At 42.6% G+C, this 11,696-nt stretch overlaps 1 protein-coding gene across 1 annotated transcript in view; it reads right to left on the bottom strand.

Moving 5' to 3' along the window:
• Nucleotides 1–2,068: 2,068 nt before the first annotated feature.
• Nucleotides 2,069–11,696, bottom strand: part of LOC140203690 (T-box transcription factor TBX22-like) — a 39,952-nt gene continuing 30,324 nt past the window's right edge. Inside the window, exons 6-7 of the mRNA XM_072269736.1 lie at nucleotides 7,458–7,623; nucleotides 2,069–2,076 (exon numbers count right to left, since the gene is read on the bottom strand). Of these exons, the coding sequence (XP_072125837.1) occupies nucleotides 2,069–2,076; nucleotides 7,458–7,623 (174 nt within the window). The remainder of the gene's footprint in view (nucleotides 2,077–7,457; nucleotides 7,624–11,696) is intronic.

Raw genomic sequence — 11,696 nt, 5'->3', positions numbered from 1 at the left:
ACCATCTAGACCTCTAACAGTATGGGAGTCCCAATCAATATATGGAAAATTAAAATCCCCTACCACCACAACTTTATGTTTCCTGCAGTTGCCTGCTATCTCTCTGTAGATTTGCTCTTCCAATTCTCGTTGACTATTGGGTCGTCTGTAATACAATCCCACTAATGTGGCCATACCTTTCCTGTTTCTCAGCTCCACCCATAAGGACTCAGTAGACAAGCCCTCTAATCTGTCCTGCCTGAGCACTGCTGTAACATTTTCCCTGACAAGCAATGCTACTCCCCCACCTTTCATTCTTCTGCCTCTATCACATCTGAAACACCGGAACTCTGGAATATTAAGCTGCCAGTCCTGCCCCTCCTGTAGCCAAGTTTCACTAATTGCTATAACGTCATAATTCCACGTGTCAATCCACGCCCTCAACTCATCCGCCTTCCCCACAATACTCCTAGCATTGAAATATATACACCTATACTTCCTGTTCAGAAAATGAACAGGAAGTTTCTCTGGACAACTAATACAGCAAGTCTCTGAGCACAAGTTGTACCTGCTTTTAACAGCATAGTTTGAAGTCCTAACTTTGACCTGCAAAATTAGACCTATTTACATGCACTTCCAGTTATGTGATGTTACATAAACTGCATAGATTTGAAATAGAGCATATGGTTGCAAATTCAGTCTAGCCCACATCTCTCTCTAAAACAGAAATATTGGAAGTTGTCAGAGAAAGCTCATCTGAAGAAATTTATAAATCTGGAACCTTGCCTGGAATTAGTACATGCTTTGAACTACAGTATTCACCGATACTTTAACCATTCAACCATTTCCGTTACAACTTCGAGTTCATGTTTTTAATGCATTAAGGTTTTTTTTTCCTGGAATGTAGTATTCGCAGGAGGGTTTAATGCTTTATTTCCTTAATTCAGTGTCATTTTTATGAAGAAGTCAGGAATATTCTTTATTTCTTAAGCATGGTTTGGTGTTTACAAATCTAGAACTTCAGGGACACATTTTTTCACCTGAACTCTGGAACAGACAGAAAGTCAGTGAATAGGCTTTCCTTGTCCATGGTTAGATTGCACTTCTCAAGTTCAAAGGTACTGTGTGTCCTTCATTTTTTTTTTAGCCTATTATGCTCAATCTCTTGGTCTTGCACTTTTTAAATCAAGAAATTGCTTCAATTTTCCTCAAAACATCTTCAAAGCCATAAACTCAGAGCCTCAGTATGACTGGCCAGAGGGTGTTCATTTAAATTACATACACTCATTGAAACAGTTAATTCTAATGACCATTAAGATTAAATCCAGACTTTTTGAAACCCAACATTTATTCTAAGATCATGCAACAAATCTGTTTGGGCTATAAATGAAGATATAAAATGGATTGTAAAGAATGAAAGAGAAAACAAAGAGAAATGAAATGCCTAACAGTTATCAGATGTCCAAGAATGACAACAGAGATTATTGCAGTTTATTGAAAATAATAGGGAACACAGTCCTGTGGACAGATGGCAACTTCTTCCAGGATAATAAAAATAAAATAGTCCATTTCATTCACTGCTAACATATTTGACATGTACATTCCTGTAAAATAGTATGCATCCATTTTGATAAGTAGGACTTTTGGTAAGTAGTATTCATATACTGCAATCATATTTGTGGTTGTAATCTATTTTCCTAATGAAGGGGTGATCACAATCACTCAAGTCTGGTCATTGGAAAATGATTGGTTTCCAGTTATTAGTTATCATTATTTGATACATATTTGTTTAGCATTTTCCATATTAAGCAGGAGTGGTCGAAACAAATCAGTCATTAACAATGGTGTCTCAACTTCATCAGTTTACTTGGTGACATAAATCTAACAAGAGGCTATCATGTTCAGTTTTGAGATTTTCTAGTAACACAAATTATTTTGTGGGGTGACCAAGGAAAGTGTTTGAATACCAGACCGCTAATGTGAGTTCTGACCTTGCCCATTTGGTGACTGAAGGAAAGCTGACAATTTGATGTTGGACAGGTCACTTTGATGTGTGAAAGCACTTAGAAAACCAGACCAAGTACTCTATTCATGGATCTGGAGAGAGAGGGAGGAATTAATGAACATGAAATCTTCAGAGTGGCTTAGCAAGGTTTGGTCAAGGAGAAGTCAGAAAAAGGTTCTTAGTGTAGTAGGTTCTTAGTGTATTACCCAATGATAATGCTTTTATACCAATACAGTATATTCTGTCATATTCTATTACTCTTCACACCTTCAATCACATCAGAGTTTTTGTTTAAACAGAGAAAGGTTAGTTGGGTGCTATGAAGTGAAGGGTACCAGCAAGCATTCTCTCTTTATTTATTTCTCCAGTATTCCGTGTCATATGTTGCCATCTTTCGTGACCTTGGTACTGCAGACTGTGGAAGTGATAGATAGATGCTTCAGAGAGGTAATCACCCCAGGTTGCAGGAGGCAGGTAACTGTACCTGTCAGGAGAAGGAAGGGAAATGGGCAGCCAGCGTAGAGTATCCCTGTGACCATTCACCTTAAATAAACTCTGGACACTGTTGCTGGGGACAACCTACCCGAGGGAGCCACATCAACCAGGTCTCAGACACCAAGTCTGGTGCTGTGCCTCAGAAGAGAAGAGAGGTGAGGAAGACTGCAGTAGTGATAGGGGAAAAAGAGACAAGGTTCTGTGGACACAATAAAGACACCCAGATGGCATGTCGCCTCCCATGTGCCAGAGAAATCTCGGATCAGGTCCATAGCGTTCTACAGGGAGAGGGTGAGCAGCCAGAAGTCTTGGTACATATTGGCACCAATGACATAGGTAGGAAAGGTGAGGAGGTCCTGAAGTGAGATTTTAGGAACCTAAGTAAAAAGCTGAAAAACAGGACCTCCAAGGAGTAAGCTCTGGATTGCTGCCTGTGCCATGGCAACAGTGGGAGTAAGCAAAGGATGACTTGGCAGGTGAAAACATGGCTGGGGAACTGGTGCAGGGGGCAGGGGTTCAGTTTTCTGGATCATTGGGATCTCTCCTGGGGAAAGTATGAACTGTACAGTAGGGGCGGGTTACACCAGAACCCGAGAGGGATGAATATTCTTGTGAGCAGGTTTGTTAGAGCTGCTTGGGAATGTTTAAACTAATTTGACAGAGGAATGGGAATTGGAGTGATAGGCCTGAGGATAGGGCATTTGGTTTACAAACAGGGGCAATGTGTAGTGAGACTGCTAGCACGGAGAGACTGATGAAAGGACAACATTACAGTCAACAGGATGAATTGCATCGTAAAGGGGGGACAAATTGAAAAGGGTGATGAATACAGGACTGAGTGTATTACATTTGAATATACTCGGTATCTGGAATAAGGTTGATGAACTTGTAGCACAGAGACAGATTGGTATGTATGACATGTGGGCTTCACTGTATCATGGCTGAAAGGAGATTACAGCTGGGAACTTAATGTCCAAGGATACGCAATATATTGGAAGGACAGGCAGGTAGACAGAGAGGGTGGCTCTGTTAATAAAAAATGAAATCTAATCCTTAGAAAGAGGTGACACTGGGTCAGAAGGTGAAGAACTTCAAGGGTAAGAAGACCCTGATGACAGTTATATGCAGACATCCAAAACAATAGCAAAGATGTAGTATACAAATTACAACAGGAGATAAAAAATGCATGTCAAAAGAGCAAACTTACAATAGTCATGGGGGATTTTAATATGCTGGTATATTGGGAAAATTATGTTGGTGCTGGATCCAAAGAGGGGGAATAATGGAATACATACGAGATTGCTTCTTCAGAGCAGCTTGTGGTTGAGCCCTCTTGGGGATCAGTTATTCTGGATTGGGTGTTGTACAATGTACCAGAATTGATGAGAGAGCTTAAGGGACAGTGATCATACTATGATAGAATACACCCTGCAATTTGAGATGGAGAAGCTGAAGTCAGATGTATCAGTGTTACAGTGGAGTAAAGGGAATTACAGAGGCATGGCCAAAATTGATTAGAAGGAAACAAATACCAGGGGCGACGGCAGATAAGTAATAGCTGGAAATTCTGGGAGAAATTTGGAATGCACATGATAGAAACAGAAGGGCTGAAAGAAGCATTAAGTTGCTCTAGCAGACAAGGTGAAGGAGAATTCTAAAGGATTCTACAGATATGTTAATAGCAAAAAGGATTGCAAAGGAGAAAATTGACCCTCTGGATGACCAGAATGGTAATCCATGTGAGGAGCCAGAAAAGATGCATTCTTTGCACCTGCATTTACTCAAGAGATGAATACAGAGTCTGTAGATTGAGACGAAGATGGACCCTGAATTGATTACAGAGGAGGAGGCATTTGCTACCCTGAGGCAAATCAGGGTGGATTAATCCCCAGGGCCTGACAAGGAGTTTCCTCAGACTCTCGGGGAGGCAAGTGCAGACATTACCAGGGCCCTTTCAGAGGTATTTAAAACATTCTCAGCGACAGGGAAGGTACCAAAGGATTGAAGGATGCCCAGTATTGTTGTTCGGCAGTTTAGAAAAGGTTCTAAACAGTAACCAGGAAATTATAGACCGGTGAGCTGACATCAGTTGTGGGACAGTTATTGGAAGGTATTCTAAGGGACAGGATATAAGTGGATGAAGCCAAGGCAGTGGATGTTGTCTACATGGACTTTAGCAGGACATTTGTCAAAGTCCCACATGGGAGACTGGTCAAGAAGATTCAGCTACTCATCATTCAGGATGAGGTGGTAAACTGAGATTAGACATTGGCTTTGTGGGAAAAGCCAGAGAGTAGTAGTAGATGGTTGCCTCTCTGACTGGAGGTCTGTGACTAGTGGCATGCCACGGTGATCAGTGATGGATCCTTTGTTGTTTGACGTCTATATCAATGATCTGGATGATTATGTGGTTTACTGAATCAGCAGATTTGTAGATGACACCAAGATTGGGGGTATAGTGGACAGTGAGGAAGGCTATCATAGCTTGCAGAGGGATCTGCATCAGCTGGAAAAATGGGCTGAAAATAGTGAGGCCAAATTTGGAGTACTATATACAGTTTTGGTCACCTACCCACTGGGAAGATCGCAACAAGGTTGAAAGAGTACAGAGAAAATTTACATGGCTTTGTGCGTGGTAGGTCATGTTTGACCAATCTATTGGAGTTTTTCGAGGAGGTTACCAGGAAAGTGGATGAAGGGAAGGCAGTGGATATTGTCTACATGGATTTCAGTAAGGCCTTTGACAAGGTCCCGCATGGGAGGTTAGTTAGGAAAATTCAGTCGCTAGGTAAACATGGAGAGGTGGTAAATTGGATTAGACATTGGCACAATGGTAGAAGCCAGAGAGTGGTGGCAGAGAATTGCTTCTCTCAGTGGAGGCCTGTGACTAGTGGTGTGCCACAGGGATCAGTGCTGGGTCTATTGTTATTTGTCATCTATATCAATGATCTGGATGATAATGTGGTAAATTGGATCAGCAAATTTGCTGATGATACAAAGATTGGAGGTGTAGTAGACAGTGAGGAAGGTTTTCAGACCCTGCAGAGGGACTTGGACCAGCTGGAAAAATGGGCTGAAAAATGGCAGATGGAGTTTAATACTGACAAGTGTGAGGTATTGCACGTTGGAAGGACAAACCAAGGTAGAACATATAGGGTTAATGGTAAGGCACTGAGGAGTGCAGTGGAACAGAGGGATCTGGGAATACAGATACAAAATTCCCTAAAAGTAGCATCACAGTTAGATAGGGTTGTAAAGAGAGCTTTTGGTACATTGGCCTTTATTAATCAAAGTATTGAGTATAAGAGCTGAAATGTTATGATGAGGTAGTATAAGGCATTGGTGAGGCCGAATCTGGAGTATTATGTTCAGTTTTGGTCACCAAATTACAGGAAGGATATAAATAAGGTTGAAAGAGTGCAGAGAAAGTTTACAAGGATGTTGCCAGGACTTGAGAAACTCAGTTACAGAGAAAGGTTGAATAGGTTAGGACTTTATTCCCTGGAGCGTAGAAGAATGAGGGGAGATTTGATAGAGGTATATAAAATTATGATGGGTATAGATAGAGTGAATGCAAGCAGGCTTTTTCCACTGAGGCAAGGGGAGAAAAAAACCAGAGGACATGGGTTAAGGGTGAGGGGGGAAAAGTTTAAAGGGAACATTAGGGGGGGCTTCTTCACACAGAGAGTGGTGGGAGTATGGAATGAGCTGCCAGATGAGGTGGTAAATGCGGGTTCTTCTTTAACATTTAAGAATAAATTGGGCAGATACATGGATGGGAGGTGTATGGAGGGATATGGTCCGTGTGCAAGTCAGTGGGACTAGGCAGAAAATGGTTCGGCACAGCCAAGAAGGGTCAAAAGGCCTGTTTCTGTGCTGTAGTTTCTATGGTTTCTATGGCTGTTGCTGCGTCTGGAGGACCCAAGTTATAAGGAAAGATTGAACAGGTTAGGACTGTATTCTTTAGAACATAGAAGATTGAGAGGAGATTTGATAGAGGTATACAAATTTATATGGTGTATAGATTGGGTAAATGCATGCAGACTTTTTCCACTGAGATTGGGTGGGACTACAACCAGAGGTCATGGGTTAATGGTGAAAGATGAGAAGTTTAAGGGGAAGATGAGGGGAAACTTCTTCACACATGTGAGTGTGAGTGTGGAATGAGTTGACAATAGACAATAGACAATAGGTGCAGGAGTAGGCCATTCGACCCTTCAAGTCAGCACCGCCATTCATTGATCATCCACAATCAGTACCCCGTTCCTGCCTTCTCCCCATATCCCTTGACTCCACTATCATTAAGAGCTCTATCTAACTCTTTCTTGAAAGCATCCAGAGAATTGGCCTCCACTGCCTTCTGAGGCAGAGCATTCCACAGATCCACAACTCTCTGGGTGAAAAAGTTTTTCCTCAACATCGTTCTAAATGGCCTATCCCTTATTCTTAAACTGTGGCCTCTGGTTCCGGACTCCCCCCCCCCAACATCAGGAACATGTTTCCTGCCTCCAGTGTGTCCAATCCCTTAATAATCTTATATGTTTCAATCAGATCCCCTCTCATCTTTCTAAATGTCAGTGTATACAAGCCCAGTCGCTGCAATCTTTCAACATACGAGTCCCGCCATCCCTGGAAAGTGAGTTTGATTTCAACATTTAAGAGAAGTTTGGATAGGTACATGGATAGTAGGGATATGGAGGGCTATGGTCCCATTGCAGAATGTTGGGAGTAGGCAGTTTAAATGGCTTTGGCATGGACTAAGTGGCAGAAGAGGGCAGAGCTTAGTTATGATGGCACTAAACAGTGACTCCTTTGTTTGCATCTTCGGAAACAGCTCTATTTGCATCTTTAACATCTCTATTCTTCCCTTTCAAGGTTTTTTTTGAAGGCCCTAACCTGGAGTTACACGCTGACTTCAGTTCTTTACAGGAATGGGACCCACTCTCGGGGTTCCATGACTGGCCGTTATTCGACATACCAAGGATGCGGCCTAAGAGCTTCACTCGCCTTCGGATATCCAAGATCTTGTGGCTCTGGAGACGGGCGGATCGAAGGTCAGTCTCCCGGCAGGAGATCGGTGCATTGGGGGAGTTGGAAGATCTCTGCTGTATGCCCGGAGACCTGATATCGTTGGGCAGAGAGCTCTGAGAAAGCGACACAATGGACTTTTAACATCATAAACCAGCGAGTTGTTTGTTATGTCTCCCCGCTCGCTGGTAGGGTAGGGGGATTATCGCTTGCTGCTGTTTATGTGAGGGAGGGAGGGGAGCTGGGGAGAGATTCTAACATTTAACTGTCATTCACTCTTTGAGGGCACTCCTCTGATTTAGATGATGGTTGTGAAGAAAAAGCATTTCAGGATGTATATCGTATACATTTCTCTGACATTAAATGTACCTTTGACCAGATGGACAAAAGGATTGCTTCTGTGGCTATACTTCACTGTCCACTTCAGACCAGTTTAGTGTCATCTGCAGGATGAGTGATCATACCACCTATATTCTCACCTAATGGCAAACATCAGGGCACCCAGCAGCAACCCCTGTGGTACACTACTGTTCACAGACCTCCAATCTGAAAATCATCCCTCTGCTACCACTCTCAAACTCCTTCCATCAAACCAATTTTGTATTAAATGGCTTGCTCACACTGGAACCCATGTGATCTAGTCTTCTAGACTGGCCTACCCTGTCAGATCTTGTCTAGGGCCTTGCTAAAATTGATGCTAACTATGTCTACAACCCTTTCCTTATCAATCCTCTTGGTCAACTCTTCAGAATGTTCAATCAAATTCATGAGGCACTTCCACACACCCAAAATCATGCTGACTACTCCTAATCAGTCGTTAGCTTCCAAATGATGGTGAGTCCCGTTTCTCATCATCATGCGCAGTAACATTCCCACCATTAATGCTAATAGCACTGGCCTGTAGTTCCCTGGCTTGCTCTTGCAGCTCTCAGTAAACAAAGGCACAACATGAGCCACTCTCCACTCTTCAAAGAAAGTGGTAAGCCTTTCTAACAACCTTCCAGTTTAAAAATTACTAGGAAGGTGAGAATGCACATCCTTCTCCATGTGGGAAGTCGTGGACACTTCCGGTATTCCGGTGACATGGTGGATGGTCTAGCACTGCTAAGGTTGAGCAGCTGTCTCTCAACTTCAGTGAGTCAAGCTGGGTTATGATCTCCAGTGCAGTCTGTGAGAGGTCTGCAGAGGGTTGGCAGCATGGATCCTGTTATTTCGCCCACAACCAAAGACATACTGATTACTGGTTCGATTGGCCAATCTAAATTTTTCCACATGAAATATCCCAGATAATATTAATGGCAGTGTAAGGGATATTACAGAGTCGTTAGGGCATTGACACCATGGACTGCACGATCTCCCTGTCAGAAGGAAATTTATGAATTGCCTGTCCAGGAGGTGTCACTAGGTCTAGCAGGAGGACACCGTGTTCTGGAGCTGGAGTAGCAGCTGAAGGCATTGTGGTGTATCTGTGAAGCTGAGGTCTTCATGTTGAGGGAAGGGACCATATGATAGCTTAACAGAAAGCTTTCTGATAGCTAGCAGAAAGGATATAGCTAACCACTATGTGGATCACACAGGAAGTATTTGAGTCCTCTGTGCAGACCTTGCTCTTAATTGAATAAATATAGATGAAGAAATAGAAATAGGTGGTGTTGGTTCCCTTGAAGAACAATCAGCTGGCTATGTCCCCAGGGCCTGATGCGATATACTTCAGGTTACAGACAGAGGTAAACAATGAGATTGCTGGGGCCCTTACCTTCAACGACTCTAAACAAAGGTGAGGCCTTGGAGGACTAATGAGAAACTAACGTTTTTCCATTGTTCAAGATGTTAAATAGGGATTATACTGGAAACAAGTGTCTATAGTAAGGAAGCTATTTGAGAGGATTCTTAGGGAGAGGATTTATGAGGATTTGGAAAATTATGGCCTAATTAGGTACATTCTGCCTGTCTTTTTGAGGAGCAGGTCATATATTACTGATATAATTCAGGTTTTCTAGGAGATAGTGAAGGTGATTTATAAAAATAGAGCTGTGCATGTTATATACATGGAATTTAGTAAGATTTATGACAAGGTCACTCATGATAAACTCAGTCAGAAGATTATGGTGCATGGCTGCATGTGACTTCACCATTTGGATTCAGAATTGGCTTACCAATAGTGAAGGTGGAGAGTAGTTGCCAATGGGTCTTATATTGGCTGGAGGTTCATGACTAGTGATGTTGCACAGGGATCCTTATTGCGATCTTTGTTGTTTGCGATACATGATTTGGATTAAAACATAGACAGGTGCATTAGTAAGCTTGCAGATAACATAAAGATTGTTGGCATCATGAATGGTGTAGATGGTTTCCATAGGACAGAATGGGATATAGATCAGTTGGACTTTTAGTCACATATGGTTGGTTTCACCACATGGGATCCAGAGAAAGCCAGCAAGCTAGATAAAACTTAGCTTCGTGGAAGAATCCAGAGAGTAATAATGGAGGACTGCTTATCAGAGTGGAGCTCTGTTTCAATGGTATACTGCAGGGATGGGCATTAGGTCCCCTGTTGCTCTGACTGTTGACATGCCAAGGGTGTCAGATGCTTTTTTCACCATCTTGTTTACCTGTGATCCAAGATAACACCACTCCACTCTTCAAGAAGGGAGGGAGGCAGACAAAAGCTGGTTAGTCTGACCTCACAGGCTGGGAAGATGTTGGAGTCCATTGTTAAGGATGAGACTTCAGGGAACTTGAAGGCATGGTTTTTTTAAGGGAATATCTTGCCTGACAAATCTGTTGGAATTCTTTGAAGAAATAACAAGTAGGGTAGAGAAAGGAGAATTGATGGATATTGTGTACTTGGAATTTCAGAAGACCTTTGACAAGATGCCACATATGAAGCTGCTTAGCAAGATAAGAGGCCATGGTATTCCAGAACAAATGCTAGCATGAATGGAGCAGTGGCTGATGGGCAGGAGGCAAAGAGTGGGAATAAAAGAAGCCTTTTATGATTGGCTGCTGGTGATTAGTGGTGTTCCACAGGTGTCTATGTTGGGACTATTTCTTTTTACGTTATAGGTCAAGATTTGGATGATGGAATTGATGGCTTTGTGGCCAAGTTTGTGCATGATATAAAGATAGGTGAATGTGCATGCAGTGTTGAGGAAACAGGGAAGCTGCAGAAGGACTTTGACAGATTAGGAGAATGGGCAAAGCAGGTGCAGTGGAATACAGTGTCGGGAAGTGTATGGTCATGCCGTTTGGTAGAAGGAATAACAGCATAAACTATTTTCTAAACAGGAAGAAAATTCAAAAATCCAAGATGCAAAGGGACATGGGAGTCCTTGTGCAGGATTCCCTTTTGGTTAACTTGCAGGTTGAGCCTGTGGTGAGGAAGGCAAATGTGACGTTAGCACTCATTTCAGGAGGACTAGAACAAGTTTGCGGATGACACGAAGCTGGGTGGCAGTGTTAGCTGTGAGGAGGTTGCTAAGAGGATGCAGGGTGACTTGGATAGGTTGGGTGAGTGGGCAAATTCATGGCAGATGCAATTTAATGTGGATAAATGTGAAGTTATCTGTGTTTCTATGTTTCTATAAGAACAAGGATGTAATGTTGAGGCTTTATAAGGCACTGGTGAGGCCTCAGTTGGAGTATCGTGAGCAGTTTTGGATCTGTTATCTAAGAAAGGATGTGCTGAAACTGGAGGGGGTTCAAAGGAGATTCACAACATTGTTTCTGGGAATTAGAGGCTTATCGTATGAGGAGAATTTGATGGCTCTGGGCCTGTACTCACTGGAATTTAGAAAAATGGGGAGGGATCTCATTGAAACCTATCAAATGTTGAAAGGGCAAGATAGGGTGGATGTAGAGAGGCTGTTTTCTGTAGTGGCAGAGTCTAGGACTAGGGCAAAACCTCAGAATAGAGAAGCAATCATTTAGAATGGAGATGAGGAAGGATTTCTTTAGTCAGAGGATGGTGAATCTGTGGAATTCATTGACAATGGCTGCTGTGGAGGACAGGTCATTGGGTGTATTTAAGGTGGAGTTTGATAGGTTCTTGTTAATTCAGTGTGTGAAAGATTACAGGGAGAAGGTGGGAGAATGGAGTTGAGAGGGAAATTAATCAGCTATGATCAAATGGGGGAGCAGATTCGATGCGCCTAATGGCTGGATTCTGCTCCTATGTCCTGTGGTTTTA

This window comes from Mobula birostris, chromosome 10, assembly GCF_030028105.1.
Source record: "Mobula birostris isolate sMobBir1 chromosome 10, sMobBir1.hap1, whole genome shotgun sequence".
In the NCBI taxonomy this organism is placed as follows: domain Eukaryota; kingdom Metazoa; phylum Chordata; class Chondrichthyes; order Myliobatiformes; family Myliobatidae; genus Mobula; species Mobula birostris.
This window is presented reverse-complemented; position numbering and strand designations above follow the sequence as displayed.